Source organism: Thalassophryne amazonica, chromosome 16, assembly GCF_902500255.1.
Source record: "Thalassophryne amazonica chromosome 16, fThaAma1.1, whole genome shotgun sequence".
Taxonomy (NCBI): Eukaryota; Metazoa; Chordata; class Actinopteri; order Batrachoidiformes; family Batrachoididae; genus Thalassophryne; species Thalassophryne amazonica.
Window position 1 is genome coordinate 58,846,374 of NC_047118.1, and position 20,862 is coordinate 58,867,235.

Genomic DNA, 20,862 nt, shown 5'->3' on the forward strand with positions numbered 1-20,862 from the left:
GTTTGAAAGCCTGGATCTTAGCCTTGAGCCACAATAATCACAAACCCATCACAGTCTTCTTGTTGGTACAAGAGGACTGTGGAATCCAGAAGCGTAGATAGCGTACACAATAGGTGATTACTTTTCAACAGCTATGTATTTATGTACTGTAATGGCAGTACACCTGTGTCATAGTCATCACTGGTGTGATAGTGCACAGTTTTTGTCCAATACAGTCGACACTGTGAGAAGTCATATTTCCGTTATAGTACAGAACTGCCGCCAGGCCAGAAAAATCTTTTATTTTGCAGATGAAAGAACAAAAAACACCAAACATTCATTCACTTGGAAATCAATAATTTTGGTGCAGCTCTAAGGTTGTTGTGTGGCAATCCACACCAATCAAAATACCTGTTAATTTTTTTTTATAGGCAGAACTGGCAATAAAGTCATTTTTACATTAACATTAAGTTAACAGTCTTGGGAATGGATAAACTGTGATTCTGTTGTGTGAACTAGTAGACGTATATGCTGCATGCACACTTGTTTAAGCCTCAACTATAAATTAAACACAGCTACAGATTTGTGAAACTCTAAAAATCTTTGAAGAAGCAGATTCAAAAATGAAAATAGGTTGGGTTAAATTCGTACTCAGATAATTATTAAATGGATCATGTAGTGCAAAACCAGTAGTATCATGATGATAATTATTTGACTGTCCAAAACAGAAAAATATTTTCAGATTAATTTTAAGTAATATCGCCCACCCTGAGCACCTATGTACATGTATGTGCAGCTATACTTTCTTTTCTGTTACACTGAATGAGTCAATAGCATTCAGACATTATTATACAATTATAAAATAAGCCTTACCTAGAATTGCTTTTAATATTCAATACATTGCCAGAAGTTGTTCTGTGTTAAACATACAGATGTGTTTGCTGTGTCAGATACAATAAAGTAAATACAACCCCTGGCAAAAATTATGGAATCACCGGCTTCAGGGGACGTTCATTCAGTTGTTTAATTTTGTAGAAAAAAAGCAGATCACAGACATGACACAAAACTATAGTCATTTCAAATGGCAACTTTCTGGCTTTAAGAAACACTATAAGAAATCAGGAAAAAAAATTGTGGCAGTCAGTAACGGTTACTTTTTTAGACCAAGCAGAGGGAAAAAAATATGGAATCACTCAATTCTGAGGAAAAAATTATGGAATCATGAAAAACAAAAGAACGCTCCAACACATTATTACTAGTATTTTGTTGCACCACCTCTGGCTTTTATAACAGTTTGCAGTCTCTGAGGCGTGGACTTAATGAGTGACAAACAGTACTCTTCATCAATCTGGCTCCAACTTTCTCTGATTGCTGTTGCCAGATCAGCTTTGCAGGTTGGAGCCTTGTCATGGACCATTTTCTTCAACTTCCACCAAAGATTTTCAATTGGATTAAGATCCGGACTATTTGCAGGCCATGACATTGACCCTATGTGTCTTTTTGCAAGGAATGTTTTCACAGTTTTTGCGCTATGGCAAGATGCATTATCATCTTGAAAAATGATTTCATCATCCCCAAACATCCTTTCAATTGATGGGATAAGAAAAGTGTCCAAAATATCAACGTAAACTTGTGCATTTATTGATGATGTAATGACAGCCATCTCCCCAATGCCTTTACCTGACATGCAGCCCCATATCATCAATGACTGTGGAAATTTACATGTTCTCTTCAGGCAGTCATCTTTATAAATCTCAATGGAACGGCACCAAACAAAAGTTCCAGCATCATCACCTTGCCCAATGCAGATTCGAGATTCATCACTGAATATGACTTTCATCCAGTCATCCACAGTCCATGATTGCTTTTCCTTAGCCCATTGTAACCTTGTTTTTTTCTGTTTAGGTGTTAATGATGGCTTTCGTTTAGCTTTTCTGTTATGTAAATCCCATTTCCTTTAGGCGGTTTCTTACAGTTCGGTCACAGATGTTGACTCCAGTTTCCTCCCATTCGTTCCTCATTTGCATTGTTGTGCATTTTCGATTTTTGAGACATATTGCTTTAAGTTTTCTGTCTTGACGCTTTGATGTCTTCCTTGGTCTACCAGTATGTTTGCCTTTAGCAACCTTCCCATGTTGTTTGTATTTGGTCCAGAGTTTAGACACAGCTGACTGTGAACAACCAACATCTTTTGCAACATTGCGTGATGATTTACCCTCTTTTAAGAGTTTGATAATCCTCTCCTTTGTTTCAATTGACATTTCTCGTGTTGGAGCCATGATTCATGTCAGTCCACTTGGTGCAACAGCTCTCCAAGGTGTGATCACTCCTTTTTAGATGCAGACTAACGAGCAGATGATTTGATGCAGGTGTTAGTTTTGGGGATGAAAATTTACAGGGTGATTCCATATTTTTTCCCCTCTGCTTGGTCTAACAAAGTAACCGTTACTGACTGCCACAATTTTTTCTTGATTTCTTATAGTGTTTCTTAAAGCCAGAAAGTTGCCATTTGAAATGACTTTAGTTTTGTGTCATGTCTGTGATCTGCTTTTTTTCTACAAAATTAAACATCTGAATGAACATCCTCCGAGGCCGGTGATTCTATAATTTTTGCCAGGGGTTGTATTACTTTTGAATTGTTAAAGCCCCCACTACAAAAAGGAGGTTGTGGAATGCCATTATTAGCAACAGCCAAGAAAATAATTATGCATATCAGATTAGTGTGAAGAAGCTAAACGACCAGAATATAGGTCAATTTGTGGTTGCAGCAAAACACCAAAGTAGATGAATGGGACAAAAAAACAACACTAAAAGCTAACAGAGATCACATTCATTCTGAAGCAAAATGCAGGGAATAATTGAGGAAATAAGGGTGACTCAAATCACATTTAAAAGTGTGGGAGTGCCCTGAGATGGCTTTACACTTGCTGATCCATTTTTTTCTGAGAAAGGGAAGTCAAGGTCCTGACCCTCTATGACAGAGTTCACCATTACATTCTGTGACAAGATGTCTACTTTTTGACAAGCATAAAACAAACCAATTTAGAAAATGCACTTGTCTGAAAGCAGCTTTTGGCACAAAACACACAAATACTCAAGTAAAATAGTCATCCAGCCTCCTGCTGCTATAAACAGCAGTAAGGCCTTGCTGCCAATATCCACTGGAGTTTCTAATCAGATTTTTTCCTCCTCATCTCTGCTTTGCAAAACACTGGGCAGCACAGAGGCACAGGTACCTCACAGTAAGAAGGTCATGGGATCGCTTCCCGGCCTGTCTGTCTGGAGTCTGCATATTCTCCCCATGTCTGGGTGGGTTTCCTCGGCGCACTCCAGTTTCCTCCCACAATCAAAACTAGGGATGTCCCGATCAGGTTTTTTTGGCCCCGATGTGATTCCGAGTCATCTGATTTTGAGTATCTGCCGATACCGAGTCCCGATCCGATGTTTTAAAAAACTGAATGAACAATAAAGAAATGCTAAATATATAATATTTTCATTTTAATCACGTTATTTTATTATTTATCACTTAAACAGTGTACTTCTCCTTGAGGTAGCTTGAACAATCAAGTAATAATCTACAAGACTTAAAAAAAAGCACAAATTTCCATGATTATTATTTGTCTAACAATAAATGTCCAAGGTTCCTTACGTTAAGAAATTATCTAATCTGAAATACAGGTGGTTTTAATTTACAGATGAAAGGTTTCTAAAGAACCATTTATTGATTCAGCTATTTTAATTACAAGTGTTCTAAACTTTTTTAAACAGTAATCAGAAATTTTGAGGTAACAAACAACAACAAAAATTTCCAAGGATTTTTCCTCAGAAAACTGCTCCTGTTTTGTACAGATCAGTGGTTTCTGCCACTAGTCTTCCGTGTTTTGGCCCGACGCATCCTTCCTATTGGACAGCACAAAGCTACGGCACAGCTCAGAGCGTCGGAAGTTGGATTGGGTTGAACTTATGTTTTTTCTTTTGCTCAATAAAAAAAAATTAAATTAAATAAAAAAAAAAGATTGGGTTGAACTTTGACCGCCTCAGCCTGCCGACAAGCGGCAATGCGCGCTCCTGTCAGAAGCGTCACTTTAGTTCGGTTTTTGACACGACGCTTCTGACGCCTCTAAAAAGCAACACGTCTCATTGAAAATAATGCTTTTTAGACCGATTCCTGACGCCTCTGAAGCTTCAGACGCGTGAAAGGCCCATTAATCTGCAATAATGATCTTGAAATAGCACTGATCAAAATAATGAGGATAAAATCTATATCGGATTCCTGATCAGGATGCAACGTCCAATTTTGATCAAGTCTGAAACCATGTGATCGGGCCCGATTTTGGATCACATGATCAAATCGGGACATCACTAATCAAAACATGCTTATTTAGGGTCTTCTCCTTTCTGTGCTCTTGACCAAGGTAGCGTCTCTACATCTGTAGTTGGTCCCCGGGCACTAGACTGTGGCAGCCTAGTGGTTGGATTGTGTATAACTGTCATTAGGATGGGTTAAATGCAGAGGACAAATTTTGTTGTATGTACATATGTACAATGACAAAAGCTCTTTTTCTTCTTCTGCATAATTGCCCTCTGTCATCTGCCTGCTTGCTGACTCAGTGTTCACCACTACCTGTCTACCTCTGTCCAGCCATTATAAGCTTCAGTGTGGAGAGACAACTAACTTTGTCAGGGAAGTGACCAAGAACCCGATGGTCATTCTGTCAGAGCTCCAGCATTCCTCTGTGGAGAGAGGAGAACCTTCCAGAAGGACAATCATCTCTGCAACAATCCACCAATCAAACCTGAATGGTAGAGTGGCCAGACGGAAGCCACTCCTTCCAGAGCCCACCTGGAGTTTACCAAAAGGCACCTGAAGGACTCTCAGACAATGAGAAACAAAATTCTTTGGTCTAATGAGACAAAGATTGAACTCATTGGCGTGAATGCCAGGCATCATGTTTGGAGAAAACCAGGCACCATCCCGACAGTGAAGCTTGGTGGTGGCAGCATCACGCTGTGGGGATGTTTTTCAATGGCAGGAACTGGGAGACAAGTCAGGATTGAGGTAAATATGAATGCAGCAATGTACAGAGACATCTAGGGCTGGGTATCAGTCAATCACAATCAGTTTCAATCAGTGTATCAGTTTCAATAACTTCACTTCGATACCGGTTCCTGAATGATACCAATGATTCCAATACCAAGATCAATTCTAACAAAAACAAAATTACATTACACATAGTACAAATCCTGAGTTTTATTTTTCAGCTTTGGTAATTTTCCACTCCAAGCAGTTTTCTTACAGAAAAATAAGCAACAAATAATTTCCAGGCAAAAGAACACTTGAAAACACTCTGTAGTTTTTGTCAAAAGCATTTCCTTTCCGAAATTTTGGCATGAATGTCTCTCCATAGATCTGAGCTGAGCTCAGCTGGCTGCTGCACGTCAGCGCAGAATGTCTCATTTTGGGAGGAAAAAAAAACAAAAAAACTTTTGCTCGATTGCAGTTCATTGTTTATATTAGAACATTTGGAAAGAGGTGTCTTTTGATTTAAATGGCGATTTGCTTTGACGTTATTCATTTCGACCAGACTATCTTTCTAACGTGACTCGCTCGGCAGAGAGCCGTGCAGCCTTTGGAGCTGTTTGAACGGAACGTTTCTTTCTCGCAATAAGACAGGAGTCCCAGTTTGTGACTTTAATCTGCACAAAAGTGACTCACGATTGACATATTTTAATGTCTCAGAGGGGTTAAGAAGCAAAGAATCTAAGCAGCGGGTCGGAACAGTGCTTCAATGCTTCAAGCTTCAAAACGATGCACGCATTAAGTTGCAGTTGAAGCGGAGTCCAGTGGTGGAGATTTTGAATCAGGCTGCTCGTGCTCTGTAACGTCCACACGTGGACTTGAATGTTGAGAGGGGGATGGCTGCGGACAGCTCTTCTTGCACGTGATTAACCTCTGGGTACCGAAACTTGGCACCAAAAGACGAAGCATGTTTCGATACTCGGTACTAACAAAGCATTTCTGTCAGTGCCACAAAAGAACCAAAGTTCGGTACCCAGCCCTCGAGACATCCTGGATGAAAACCTGCTCCAGAGCGCTCTTAACCTCAGACTGGGGCGACAGTTCATCTTTCAGCAGGACAATGACCCCAAGCACACAGCCAAGATCTCAAAGGAGTGGCTTCAGGACAACTCTGTGAATGTCCTTGAGTGGCTCAGCCAGAGCCCAGACCTGAATCTGATTGACCATCTCTGTAGAGATTTGACAATGGCTGTGAACCGACACTCCCCCAAAGTTATTCAAGAAGACTTAAGGCTGTAATTGCTGCCAAAGTTGCATAGACAAAGTATGGAGCAAAGGGTGTGAATACTTAGGTATATGTGATTTTTTTAGTTATTGTTTTTTTATTATTAGTTTTAATAAATTTGCAAAAAAAAAAAAAAAAAAAACTTTTTTCATGTCATTATGGGGTGTTGTGAGTAGAATTTTCAGGGTAAAATGAATTTACTCCATCTTGGAATAACCTTGTAACACAACAAAATGTGGAAAAAGTGAAGCGCTGTTAATACTTTCCGGACGTACCATACAGGGAAACCTTTGAGTGCATATGGGACAGACTCTAACACTCTGAAAAAGAAAACCTTTTTCTTCTCAAATAAGAAATTATCTCACACATATAAAGTTTATACCATAAGTACTATAAAGTACGTGTCTGTCGGCAAACTGTAACCACAACTCACCTTTGGTAATCTGGTCTGTGGCCTGAAAAAGAAAGAGAAGGAATTTTGATTAACTGACTCCAAATGCCTGAGTGAAACGTTCTTGCTGTTGTGATTTGCTGGATGTTGGAAGTGTGGTAGCAGGACACAAATCAGCTGCCACGGCAACAGTTGTTACAGCAGCAACATCATTTAATTGGGTATGAAATGTAAATATGACGAGTAAAAATATAGTAGCACTTTTAATGGTCGATGTCAGAAATTGTGTCGGTGTCTATTTCCATTCAGGATTGTGTAACTATTTACAACTTATTTTCCAAGGTTTTTGGTTGTGTTCTATTTCTATTGTCTGAAGATGACAGCCATGAATTAACCAGCCAGCACTAACAGTTTTCTATGTTCAGATTTTATTCAAAAATAGCCAGTGTGTCAAAACAGGGCTTACCTTTTTTTGAGCAGCTTCTTTCTTTTTCTTTTCTTCTGGCCTTTTCTTTTTCTTTTCTTCCATCAAATGGTTCTCGTCTCTTATTCTTTTCTTCTTACCACAACCTGAAGAGCGACAGAAAGAGTGAGAGAAACAGCCATGAAATTCAACATGAAGCACCTCACAGCAGGTTAACCAAAATATTATTTCAAACATTTATTTTTTATAATATCTATGCAAAATTAACAGAATTTTTTGGGGGAGATTGTGCTGCTGCTGCTTGCTCTCTGTGTCAGAGTACCAGCATGGGACCATGGGCAGGGCTCAGACAATTTAGCGACACACACACACACACACACACGTCACAACGGTGAAGCAGGTGAAGTGAAGATAACACGCTACTCAATGTTTATAGAGGTTTTTCATCCTGACTGCAGAATTTCAGACTAGAACTAGACTGGCCTGCATGCAGTCCAGACCTGTCGCCTACTGAAAATGTGTGGCACATTACGAAGCGCACTGTTGAACAACTGGGGTCGTACGTCATGTGTGCACATGAGATGAGTTCGTATCAGTCAGATGAGTTTGTATCAGTTTCTGTCAGTGTGTGAATAATGTCTGGAGTTGCCTTGACAACATCAGACTGTAGGGGAGGGCAGAAAGATAACAGGGGCAGCCGAATGGTTCACCAAGGCTGTACAGATTCTTCTGGAGGAAAACAACGTGGTGTTTTGACCTTCGGAGGCTGATAGGCCTGCCATGTTTAGTGTTAAACAGAGAAACACTATTTACAGCTCCTCTGACCGACCAAATCTAATTCAGGAGTATTCCCTGGTCTCCAACATCTTCCTTTGCAAAGCGTACATTTGCTCCGAGATGTTTTCTAACTTACGTCTGAGTTCAAGGGTTAACACAGTCTGAGACTGTACCGCCTTGCCCAACTCATTAATCATGACGGACAGATGAGGGGTCGTGGTTCTGGTAGCAGCCGTCTTGCCAATTCTCCAGTACGTCAGGGCAGCACATAAACCAATAAGCACCAGCCCTCCCACCATAAAACCAAATATAATTAAGTCTTTGACATCTTCCACAGAGAGTGGTACCAAGCATGCAATGCACCACTTCTCCCAGGCCTGGAGAACATAGCCCGCAGGGTAGGTTCCATCTGGGCACGCAGGGTCCCTCAGCCCTGATTTCCTTGTTGAAAAAAAATAGTGTCAATAGTGTTCAGAGACCAGCTGATCAATTCCATGGTTAATCCAAATATAGTTTGAAGAATTCACAGTCCAGTGAAGTAGGGACTTTGAAGGTTGGAGCAGAGATAGAGAGAGGAGAGAGGAGGAGATGTGACCACCATCGCTGGAGTCCCAAGCTTGAGTCACTTTCAAGGGAAAACCATAGGGAAAAACAGCAATTTTTCAACTTTTTTTTATGCCGGGAGTCTACCAAAAATAAGTAAATAAAAAGAAGAGGTAGAAAAAACAAAAGGATGAAAAAAGCTAAGGATGTATTTTAAAAAGCTGGAGACAAAGGGAACTTGCCTGGAAAATAGAAAAATTTAAATAAAGTTCCTTTAATGGTGAATACAAAACTGTACATAAAGTCAGTGGCACTGCTGCAGGCGATAGCAGCCTGTACCACTCCCTGGCAACAAGCGCTCCCTAAGGCCATGACGAACAGTGAGGTGGAGGCAAACAGCGTCGTTAAGCACAGAAATTGGTTTGTATGAAAAGGGTTATCAATGGAGGCAGACAGAAAAGAAGAAAACTCATCAAACAAGCATCGTAATATTAAAGGCAATAAGGCAAGGCAAATAAACATGTCTTTAGTTCAAATTGTGTTGCAGTGGTTTCATATTAAAACATTTCTAACCCAAACTCTTTTAACTAATAACTCAGAGATGTTGACAATTTTAAATCCCATAAAAAAAACAATGCATATATAAGATTTGGCATTTGGCCTGCATTCATTTAAAACAACAAATGGAAGTCGTGCAACTTCCAACAAAAGGACATCAATACTGCAGGCTTACAATGGAGCATTATGCCACATTATGGGGACACATGAGGAGGAAGAAGTTTATAAATCATTATTACTTTGTATTTGAGCGCCTTGTATGGCAGCACCCTGACATCGGGGTGAATGTGAGGCACTATTTGTAAAGCGCTTTGAGCATCTGATGCGGATCGAAAAGCGCTATATAAATGAAATCAATTTACCATTTGAGAATGAAACATATTAGGGATGCACCGATCCACACGTTTTCACTTCCAATCCAATCCTGATGTCTGAATTTGGATATCTGCATATATATATATATATATATATATATATATATATATATATATCAGCAAGCAATTGCAGCAACTCTCTCTCTCTCTGTGTGTGTGTGTGTCTGTCTGTCTGTCTCTCGTTTGCTCTCTCGCTCGCTCGTTTTCCTGCTGAACAAACGTGGAACTTTTTGGAAACACAAACCCTTTCAACTGTAAAATAAACCGTAAATTTCTAAATCTATCACCAGTGATGCTCATGCGTTGAACTCTGTATTAATACTGAAGCATTTTAATGGATATTTTTTCCTGTTCAGCGGACAGAATCTCTGTTCGCTGTCCTCCTCAACTATGCTCTAAGCTGGCGTTTCATAGCGTTTCACAGCCTCGGGATGCTGAAGCGGCTAACTTTTCAGCACACATTTTCAGCAACAGTTCAGTTCATTTTTCAGAAAATCTGTGCTCATCGAACAGACAATTTGAACTCGAGAGCCGAGCGGTAATTTGTCGCTACCCCCATCTTTGAACGCTGCGGAAGAGAGCTCTCTTAAACAGCTCGGCATCAAAAACCATCCCCCTCCCCTCCTCAGGCTTGGCAGCAAACAAAGCAGAGAGCAAACATCAGCAGTTGTGAGGTTTCACAGTAGCTCTGTCGGAAAACGTCGCGGGGTTGGATCGGCTTTTCCAATACGTGAATTATGTCGGTATCAGAAGCCGATCCCGATACCAGATTGAACTGGTCGCATCCATAAAACATAAACAATAAAATGGAAATACCATTTCATTAATTTGTAAAGAATAAACCTGGCATTACAAGACATCTGAAAATAAAATGTTTGCACATACAGCTACTTCAAGACTTCTAGACTCGGTGTCCATTTCTTGTCTCTGTGGCGAGCTAGAATATCATGAATAAATATATTTATTATTATTAATCCATTGGTTTAAGGTAATGATCTTCAGATGTGTATTCCTGTGATGGAGGTGCTTTTCATGGAACCGGTACCAAGCTGTTGGTGTTAACATATTCTCTACTTTATTTACTTTACGTGGGGAGGACATAACATAGAATGAGAATGACATTTGTGTACATTTTATTTGTCGGTGGACCTGGTAACAGCACAGGTGCTGGAACAGCAGTTTCTGGTGTGCATATCTGCAATCCACGCTGGGTCAGTTAGCACCGCTTTAAAACGTGTGAAGTACAGGTGATATCACACTCCCCTGAAATTGTTTTTTGCAGTGTATGAGATAAATTTAATGCCCAGTATTTTGCGCATTGGGAAAATGCACCCCAAACTGCATATTAATTAAGGCATTATATATGGCCATTATGTCATGCCCCATACTGGACATTAAGGCATGCATTGTCCATTAAATAGACAGTACGTGTTATTGTGCTCATGAGTAAACCAGGATGCACAATTGTTTGTGAATGATACAGACTTTACACACATTCTTATACACTCAAACCTTTAGTGAATCAGGCCCATAATGCAAATTTATAGCACGAGTACTATTTTTAAAACAGTAATATTTTGGATATGAAACTTGCTTGTGCAGCTGCAATGCTAAATATAGCCGGTGACACCAAGAAGCATCAGTGGAGCTTGTGTCATGTAGGATCAGAGGATAAGCGAGATGCTTGAGTGCATGTGAGCTGCTGCCGGTCTCAGACCCCAATGAGAAATATAAATGTAGAGCAAACCTACCAAATTAATTCTGTTTAAGAAACATTTGGTCCCTAAGAGAGGCACAAAGAGTCTCTCACAATTCATTTCCAGAGTTCTGCCAGGGTGCACTTCAGCTGGGCTCAGGTCCACTATGTTTCCTGGGTAACGACCCTTATCTGCTTTTGTGGTACATTCTGGATTTAAAATATTTCTCACAAGCAGTGCATCCCATCAACATTTCATTCTATGGCTGGGAGAATATACTTATCTCCCAACATATACATCGCAACACTTTCTCTATGTGTTGTTGTTCTTCCACAGTCCATTGCATCCGATGTTTAATATTGCATTAGGTCTAGCAGGACAGCTGATGGGCCATTAGGCCGGCACAACAATGGCAGAGCCGAATGCAGTGGCAAGCATGCAAGTCCTGTTGTTGCCACGGAGGGTCGTCTCTCGTGTGCTTTGTGATACTTCTTCAGTCGTTTTTCTGTAATTGCTGGACTGACTGCTTCACCAATGTCCTCCACCTCATTCTATTTGCAATATCTTGCTCCCATATCTGGCTGTTCATTAATGCATTCTTCATATTTTGTTGAGCATATCTTTGAAATACAGTTTCTGGCCACCTCGACTTCTTCTTCTTCATTCTCTCAGCTCACCAAGAACTATTTTTGGACGTCTTGTGTCAGGCATCATGCATACATGGCCATCCCAGTAAAGTTGAGATGTTGTGATGAGTGCTTATACACTTGGCTGTCTGAGAACCTCAACGTTGGGTATTTTGTATTTGGCAGAGTGTATGAAGCGGTGTTCTAGTCAATTTTTTTATATGCTGTTGGTAGAGAGTCATACATTCAATTTATTTCATTTAAATAGCGCCAAATCACAACAAAACTGTGTCAAGGCGCTTCACACAAGTAAGGTCTAACCTTACCAACCCCTAGAGCAAGCACACATGTGACAGTGGTAAGGAAAAACTCCCTCTGATGATTTGAGGAAGAAACCTCAAGCAGACTAGACCCAAAGGGGTGACCCTCTGCTTGGGCCATGCTACCGACACAATTGACAATACAAATATACAGGAAATGTTGGGAGTCCATGCTGGCTCTACTGGTTCTACATTCTACTGAGTAGAGCAGCAATGGCAAGACTGCTGCGTTGTACACCTTAACTTCAGTTTCTTGTCATCCCGAGGCCGCAGTTGTGATTGCAGGAATCCAAAAACTGGTTGCTCGCACACAGCGATCAACTTCCAGGTCAGTTGAGTTGTGCTTGTGGCTGCACTACCAAGGCAGGTAAAGCACTCAGACTTGATCCATTCATCAATACATCAGCACAAGCTGTAGGCCTGCTGGGGGGAGGTTGGTAGAAGAGTTCTGTCTTAGAGACATTGATCTTGACACCAAAAGAGTTGCACATTTCTGTAAGGCAAAACCTTGAGAAAAAGTTACATAATAATACACTTTTAGAGACTGTAGATAATGAATCAAGTTTTAATAACAACACCCATCACTTTATTTTTTTATTATATTTTCTTTTGTTTTTGTTGATTGTAATTCTCTGTAAGTATTTAATTTTTTTGTTTTTTTGTTTTGTTTGTTTTTTACATGGAATTTATTTTTACAGACTGAATTAGCCATAATTAGCCATAATTAGCCATATACACACACATACACACACTACTTCTAGAAGTATCGCTTTGGGTGAATGTCTCTTCCAACTTCCGATATCCACGCCACACACCCCTTTTAACATGGCAGATTTTACTATGAATGAGGTGAGGACAGTGGTGACAAGAGCATGAGCAGGATCTGCCCCAGGACCATCAGACACCACCTATAAGGCCTAGTTCAAAAATATGAAGCCAAAGTGTGACATAACCATTAAAATTTAAAAGTGGTCTTTTTTGTGAAATGTCATAATTTTAGGTATGGTTATACGAGGTCTGTCCGTAAAGTATCGTACCTTTTTATTTTTTTCAAAAACTATATGGATTTCATTCATATGTTTTTACGTCAGACATGCTTGAACCCTCATGCGCATGCGTGAGTTTTTCCACGCCTGTCGGTGACGTCATTCGCCTGTGAGCACGCCTTGTGGAAGGAGTGGTCCCGCCCCCTCGTCGGATTTTCATTGTCTGGAAATGGCGGAATGAAAAGGACTTTTTTTCCATCAGAATTTTTTCAGAAGCTGTTAGAGACTGGCACCTGGAAACCATTCGAAAAATTTATCTGGCTTTCAGTGAAAATTTTACGGGCTTCACAGAGAAATAAGGACTTTAACTACAGGTTTAAGGACCCCTTTAAAGGACGGTCGGTGCACCGCGCTGCGAGCTGCGACGATGCGGCACAAACCACTGGATCATTTCTAAGCTGATGGCTCTGTGGATACGAGACCGTCGTGTGCTCTTTCTCTGGTTATCACAAGACCTGGACATCAGCCATTTTCCGGCAGATTTCACTTTTAACAAGAGATTTTGTCATGGAAAGCTGCGCGGAGGCTTCGCGCGTCACGACCGATTCGCTGATGAAGCGAGACAAAGGAACACCTCCGTTTCGACGTGTTAGAAGACAAGTTGGGACATGTCTATCTCGGCTTTCAGTGCTTACCAGTCGAGTGAGTATAAAAGAACTTCTGGAGAGCTGAACATGTCCCAACGGGCGGGCGGATTGCAGCGTCGGCTCGCAGCCGCCGCGACGCTCCGTCACAGGAAAAACACCTCTGGTGGAAGCCTTAAGGACAAGTTGGAACATCTCCAGCTGATAAACAATTTCTCATATACTCACTCCACTGAAAGCCATCAAAAGCCAACTGGATTTTAACAAATGGTTATCAACACGGAGGTGTTTTTCCTGTGCCGCTGCGCCGCGTCGGCTGCGTCCCGACGCGCGGACCCGTCCGCACGTCTTTCATTAAAAAAATCTCCTTTAACAGTGGAATATCCGGATAAAATGCTGAAACTGACTTCTTCTGAAACGTCTCTGTTCTCTCACGACGTCCTGGATCAATAGAGCCTGAAATGTGGAGGTTTTAAGCTTGAAACAGGCTGATGATGCTGCCTGAGAGCGCTGCGCGACGTCTCGCACCGTGAAAAGTCCTTAAAGCGACAGAATCACCTCAAAATCTCTCATCAGCTGTTAAAATTTTCACTGAAGACCAGCTTAATTTTTCCAACCATGTCCACTTCGATGTGTCTCACAGGTTTAGAAAAAATTTTGATCAAACAAAGCGCCAGTCTCTCAGCAACTTCTCAGACAAAGGAATTCCGACGAGGGGCTGGACGACTCCTCCCACAAGGAGTGCTCACAGGCGAATGACTTCACCGACAGGCGTGGAAAAACTCACGCATGCGCACGAGGGTTCAAGCATGTCTGACGTAAAAACATATGAATGAAATCCATATAGTTTTTGAAAAAAATAAAAAGGACCTATACTTTACGGACAGCCCTCGTACGTATAGTAGCATACACTACCAGTCAAACATATGGACGCACTTTGGGAAAGTGCGTCCATATGTTTGACTGGTACTGGATGCAGCTTTGAGGTTACATGGAGCTTGTAATTAGCTTATCAGTTTTTGTTTTTTTTGTTTTTTGTCATTTCCAAAGCCTAGGTCTGGTGACCACCAAGGCCAGCACTGCGTTTTCTGAATCTTCCCAAAAATTTTATGGTTTCTATTTCAGGCCAGGCCCGATGTTTTTACTATAATTCAAAACTACCTCATGACCTTTCAACCAAATAGCTCCTACATTGAAGGGGCTATTTAAAAAGAATAATTCAGAACAGGCATCAATAGGATTTTAACTTGTCTCTCACCTGCAGCAGCAGGCTAAGCTCAAAGAGAAGCAGCTTTGGTATGAAGGACACTGGTCAATGAGCTCAGCGCTGTTTTGGAATTACACCCTCCCATAAGAACAGCAGGATTAAAGCTTGATGTTCCTCTTAAACTCAGATACTCACTCTGCTGACAAAGGAAAGCAAAGGCTAAAAAAAAAAGGCAGTCAGATTGGCAAAAGACAAAGGCCAAGCAAATGAAAGCAGGTAGGAAACTGGTAGAAAATAAAATGGAGACAATTGTGCAAGGTGACTTGTGACAGCCACCCATGGGGGGGTGGGGTGTGTGATTGTGTGAAAGATGGGGGAAGGGGTGCTAGACAGCAGCTGGGCACAGAGCCAGGAATGCCACTGCTGCAAGCCAAACATGAGCACGGTGAGCCCATGGGAGGGTGTTCACTTGCTACCAACCCCAGCATCAGCTAAGGGCCAATGTGCTGTGGACGCGCTCTTCTGCACAATCTCAGCTAAACCTTTTCTGAAAGACACACATAGCCAGGGCTTCCAATGCACAACCTCAGAGTAAAACATAGTTTTGAAACGAACAGTCACGGTCTAGTATAATTTGTGTGAAGGTTTAAAAATTGCTTGGTAAGCACTGACAAAGTTATAGTGATCTGCAAAGAGGATTTGGACTTTCGAAAATGCTTGAAGCTATTCTCAGTGTAGTCGTTAATATGTTGTACCTCAGGCAAAGACAAAGAGCTGCACTCCTGGCATGCTGAACAGGCCCTAAAATAACTTGTACGTGTAAAATCCACAAGCACGGCCCCCAGTTCCAATGTCTGTCATCTGCTGCAAAATAATGGAAACAGGTTTTCAGGAGCATGGCTGAAAATGAGTCCTGCTTACAAAAGAAATTCCCTGACAAATATCTTATTTAAACTCCAATGATGTAGCTCTCTCACCATTTCCACAATTGTCTCCATAAATCAAAAACATCACGCCGACGTGTGGAGTAATAATCGCTCTGTAATAGAGAGCTTGTATAACTGTGCTACAGGAAGACTGATAGTGTTCTGCAGATTTTCATTTTCTGCAGATTGTTGGGTCTAACTAGGGGATGTTCCAATCCATTTTTCCCCTTATGCTGACATGAGTCATTTGTTGGGTTGGGAAGCATCAGGGTTGGGGTGAAATGTCCTATTTCAGTGACTGATCCAGCATCAATACAATCACTGACTCAGTAATTGCAGGCCACTTTACTGGGCCTCTAATCTTCATATTCTGGTTGTCTTTTCAACCGTGCATCATTGTGAACAATGGATTGTACACAGTTACTGAGCTCCAACATTTCTGCCATTGATGGTTCTGACCATTCGTTGTTGTAGTTTTGATCCTTTTTGTGTATGGCCCTAGCAGATGTCACTCCACTGAGTCTGGTCTGCATGATGTTTCCTACTATAAATTAATTTGGCAGATTCTGTAGAGACTTTGAAGTCCAGACTTAAGACACATTTATTCTCCCTTTCATATGGCTAGCATACTGCCATAGTGTGAAACTACGCTCCCTACCCTTTTAAATTAATTTTATTAGTAAACAGAGCAGGTCTCGGCTGACTGATTCTGTTTTCGTTTTCTCTCTGTCTGAGATGCGACTGGATCCACGTGGTGGACTGGATGATTTCTGTGGCGGATGCAGGACGGACTCTGCTGTAGGAACCAATCCAGTGAGTGGATCAATGACTTCCTCCCCAACGGTGGACTGGACACCTGCATGGATTCTGGTCAATTGTTGTTGTGTTGTGTCCTGTATTGTAAACCTTTTTCATAGACTGGCCCAAGCAGAGGGTCACCCGTTTTGAGTCTGGTCTGCCTGAGGTTTATTCCTCAATATCATCAGAGAGAGTTTTTTCTTACCACTGTGGCCTGTGTGTTGCTCTAGTGGTTGGTAAGGTTAGACCTTACTTGTATGAAGCACCTTGAGGCAGCTTTGTTGTGATTTGGGGCTATATAAACTAAATAAATTGAAATAATTTGACCCGAAATTGAATTCATTAAACACACACACACACCTTGGGGTTTTTTTTTTCCATAACAAGATTTGACACTTCGCTTGGGGCTGACAGGTTCAAGCCTGCACATACAAGCGTGACTGGTGACAGCTAGGTGTCAGTAATAGCTATGAGGGAATGACTGAAAAGTTTTGAGCCTGACCCAGAACAAGTAGGGCATGATTCTCCATCGTTTGCATTCTGACAAACCAACACTTCTCAACGTTGTACCGAGTAAGTCAAAACTTCACACATTCTCAAAAAATACAAAATAAACACCACGAAAAGCTGCAACTACTCATTCAGCACTCTCAAGAAATAATATTCCTAAGAAGCAACAAGAAACTACAAAAATTCTCTGACAGACACCACGAAACTTTTCACATGATGCAAACCCACTATTTCCCTGGCATCAAATGAAATGACAAAATGTCAAAGGCCCATAAGCCTTCCGGAGCTGCACTAGACTAAAACTGGGCCTGTGACCTAAGCTGTATAGTAATCAGAGTACTTAGTTCTCTGTTTTGTTATCAAGCCCCCTTGGTGCCTCTGCCGCTTTCAGAGACACTGTTGCTGATTGGGGCCCCTGACCGGGGAGGGAAAGAAAGGACTCCCACCACCACCCCACATCACCACCAGCTTCTCTTCACCCGTTGCCAGAGCCAGACCCAAACGTAAGAACTCTAAAAACATTTGTAACACATGAGGACCTCAAGGGTTACAAGCAGTCTGCTCTCCACATGAATTGGCATTTGCAGTCTACCTTTGTTGTGCAGTTATGCCGCTGCAGGATGTCAAGGTCCAGCCGTAGCAGGCCAATGGTCATCAACAGTGAAGGCATAAAGGAAGCAATTGCCAATGCATTATATCTCAAGATTTGCAGTTTGCACAGCCCTCTAATGCCCACTCCAGGCAAAACTCAGCAGTAGTCTGGTAGATTTCATACAAATGCTTCATAATACTGTATGTGGTTAGTATAGGATTCTACAAAGTTGAAAGTAATGATTACTTTTATTATCAATTACTGCCCATAACTACTGATGACAACCTGATTGGTTAATTTGTAGACTATAACACACACATACACAAATCCCTATTCCAATTTCCAACAGCCCAAGGCAACATCATAAAAACAATTTGTTTTGTCTGACCAACACTCCCACACAAAGTTATTAAATTTACAGTCATATAAAACAGAGAAAATGAACAAATCCTCATATTTGAAAAGCTGAAAGCAGTTAGTTTATGTTTAACACCCCAAGCCAAAGTGTTTCTGCCCTGAGCTGTGGACAGAATAACTCAAAGTAATACGGGTTGTTTTTTTTTTTGTTGTTTTTTTTTAGTAGAGCTAGACTTTTTGACGAGAAGAACAAGATTAGACTTTGAGGATGATCAAAACTTAAGAACTTACTTTCTGTAACACTGCAAAGGTTGGCCTTGATGATCATGACTAGGTCTAGTTTCTCCATAATTTACCTAAATTATTAGTCAACCATCAATATATTTGAAAATTACTCTTCTTTCTGTAGGACTGCAGCTAATAATTATTATTGTAAGTGAACTGATTTTTTTTCAATTAGTCTATGTACAGTCCCCTCCAAAGGTACTGGAACAGCTAGGCTTGGGTATCGAGAACCAGTTCTTTTCGAGAATCGTTAAGAAATAATTCAACCCACCGACATCAATAGCCTTTTTGGTTAATGATTCCCTTATCGGTCCTTCAGAGCGGCCGTTGTTTTTGAGGGTGTTTGTCGGGAAAATGATCATTTTTCTATACTGATTGCAGACCCTGGAGCGGGTCTGTAATCAAAAGCTTCTGCAGCTGGTGCAAGCTTGAACCAATGAAGCAGTGGTCAGATCCGCTGCTTCGTTGGTTCTCTGATTCAATGCTGTTCAGAAGCGGCAAGTCCGCTTCCTAACCCCTCTGAAAGCCATTTAAAAATGTAAATCATGAGTCACTTTTGTGCAGATTAAAGTCACTAATTGGGACTACTGTCTTGTTGCAGGCAAGAAACGAGAATTGTCCTCTGTTCCATTTGTACCACTCCAATTACTGTGCCGCTCTCTGCCGAGTCAAGTTCGAGTCCGGGCAGCATTAATAGCTTCAAAGCAAATCACTGATTTAAATCAAATTACACCTCTTTCCAAACGTTGTAATACAAACAATAAACTAGAATCAACCAAAACATTTTTTTTCCTCCCAAAATAAGACATCCTGCGTTCTTTATGACCTAAATGACATGGTGTTGAGGAGCTTTGCTCGTTCATGTCCGCGACATATACATATTAAAAAAAAAGATAATGGTGCCATGAAAATCCTTTTAATGGTATAAAAAAAGCTTAGTGGCCCTAGATATATTTGTTGCAGTATCATTGCTTGCAAATGGAACTGGAGTTTATTTGGAATTTAATTTTAATTAATTACTACTGAGCATTCATTCATTACTACTTCTCAAATTTATGAGAATTATCCATTTTATACTTTGCACAACTGAAAGTGGAAATGGAAATTAAACAGTGGGTCTGACCCTAAACACAGATGGCCTGAGGATTGAGTCACAGTTCTACCAATTCATATGTGGATCATTTTTTGAACAGAAAAAGTTCTTCTCAACCTTTGTCCTTGTTCTGTAAAGCCTGGGTCCCACCGAATAATAAGCCATGAATAATGAGCCACGCATGGGTGTGTCAACGATTATTCGAAGAATGACCCACATTTTCATCTATCACGTATCCACTACTAAGGTGCCCCTATGTGCCTCTCTGTACCCCGCACGTGCCACGTAGCAGCCTCTAGTGAGCCACGACCGACCTGTCATTAGAGCCTCGAATGGCTCACATCAGCCACTAAGCCACCTAGTGCCATGATAATGTGATGTTGGCACACGTTTAGGCATGGGTTTGGTCGAAACCTCCAGCCCTCCCACACCTGGTCCCTTTAAAGTGTGGGTGTTCAATTCACAGCAGCATTTAAAGATGTCACCTTTCTTAAACGCAGTCCAAAAACAGACGCTCCAGTACAGTCCCGCAGTTGTGCACTGCACGCCAGGCTGCTGTCCACCTGTAATGCAACCAGACCAGCCAGAACCAAACCAAGGGTTCCTGGGCAACCGCCTCTGTGCTCTTCGCTGGCTTTATTTCTTCTGCGGCTTTAAACACACACATCATGATCCCACATTTAACGTTGTGTTTGTTCTACATTCCTGGACAGCTGCCTCTGTGCTCCTTCTCACTGGCTTTCTTTCCATCCATGGCTTGTTGGCTTTATTTTTTCCCTGGTTTTAAACACAGTCATTTTCACACCGTGATCCCACTTTTAACTTTGCGCTCGTTCATTTATTTCTGCAAAATTGCTCTTTTGTGCGCACGCTGTCATTCTGCACACACAATGAGGTGGCCGCTTTAATTATGTACACCTGCTGCTGCAACTCATGTGGATCACTTCCATATATCTTTATTTCTTCCACAGCTTACATGTCACCGTGATACAACTTTTAACTTTGTGTTATGTCTTCAAAATCGGTCTTTTGTGCGCTCTCGTGTTGCTGCACAGCTCTGCGCTGCTTTTTGCGGATGCTGGAGTTATTTCTTCCGCAGCTTTAAACATACAGCCACTTTTAAACAGTCATCCAAATTTTAACTCAGTGTTCGTCCATTATTGACTGAAAAATCACTCTTTTGTGACCTGGCTTTTGCCTAAATGCCCGTTTAGAGCGTGATGAGTCACTGCCTCAGTGCGCAGTGCACACACACAGTGGAGCTCATGTGATCCATTAACAAGATATTAAATCAACCATAGACATACTTTTATAGCTAGAAACTATTTTATCAAGCTATAAAAACATTAAAAACAGTTACCTTAAGCTGTTCAAAATACATTCCTCATGGGGAAGGAAAGAGAAGAGAAAAAGTGTCCAGATGACACAGTCGTCTGTGATTCCAGAAGCGACTACAGGTGTTTTCAGCAT

At 41.2% G+C, this 20,862-nt stretch overlaps 1 protein-coding gene across 3 annotated transcripts in view; it reads right to left on the minus strand.

Moving 5' to 3' along the window:
• tnrc6c1 (trinucleotide repeat containing adaptor 6C1) overlaps positions 1 to 20,862 on the minus strand; it is a 216,108-nt gene that overhangs the window by 124,615 nt on the left and 70,631 nt on the right. For all 3 annotated transcript variants that reach the window (XM_034189809.1, XM_034189811.1, XM_034189808.1), the window contains exons 2-3: positions 7,142 to 7,245; positions 6,718 to 6,739 (exon numbers count right to left, since the gene is read on the minus strand). In XM_034189809.1, coding sequence (XP_034045700.1) covers positions 6,718 to 6,739; positions 7,142 to 7,204 — 85 coding nt within the window. In that variant the 5' untranslated portion in view covers positions 7,205 to 7,245. The remainder of the gene's footprint in view (positions 1 to 6,717; positions 6,740 to 7,141; positions 7,246 to 20,862) is intronic.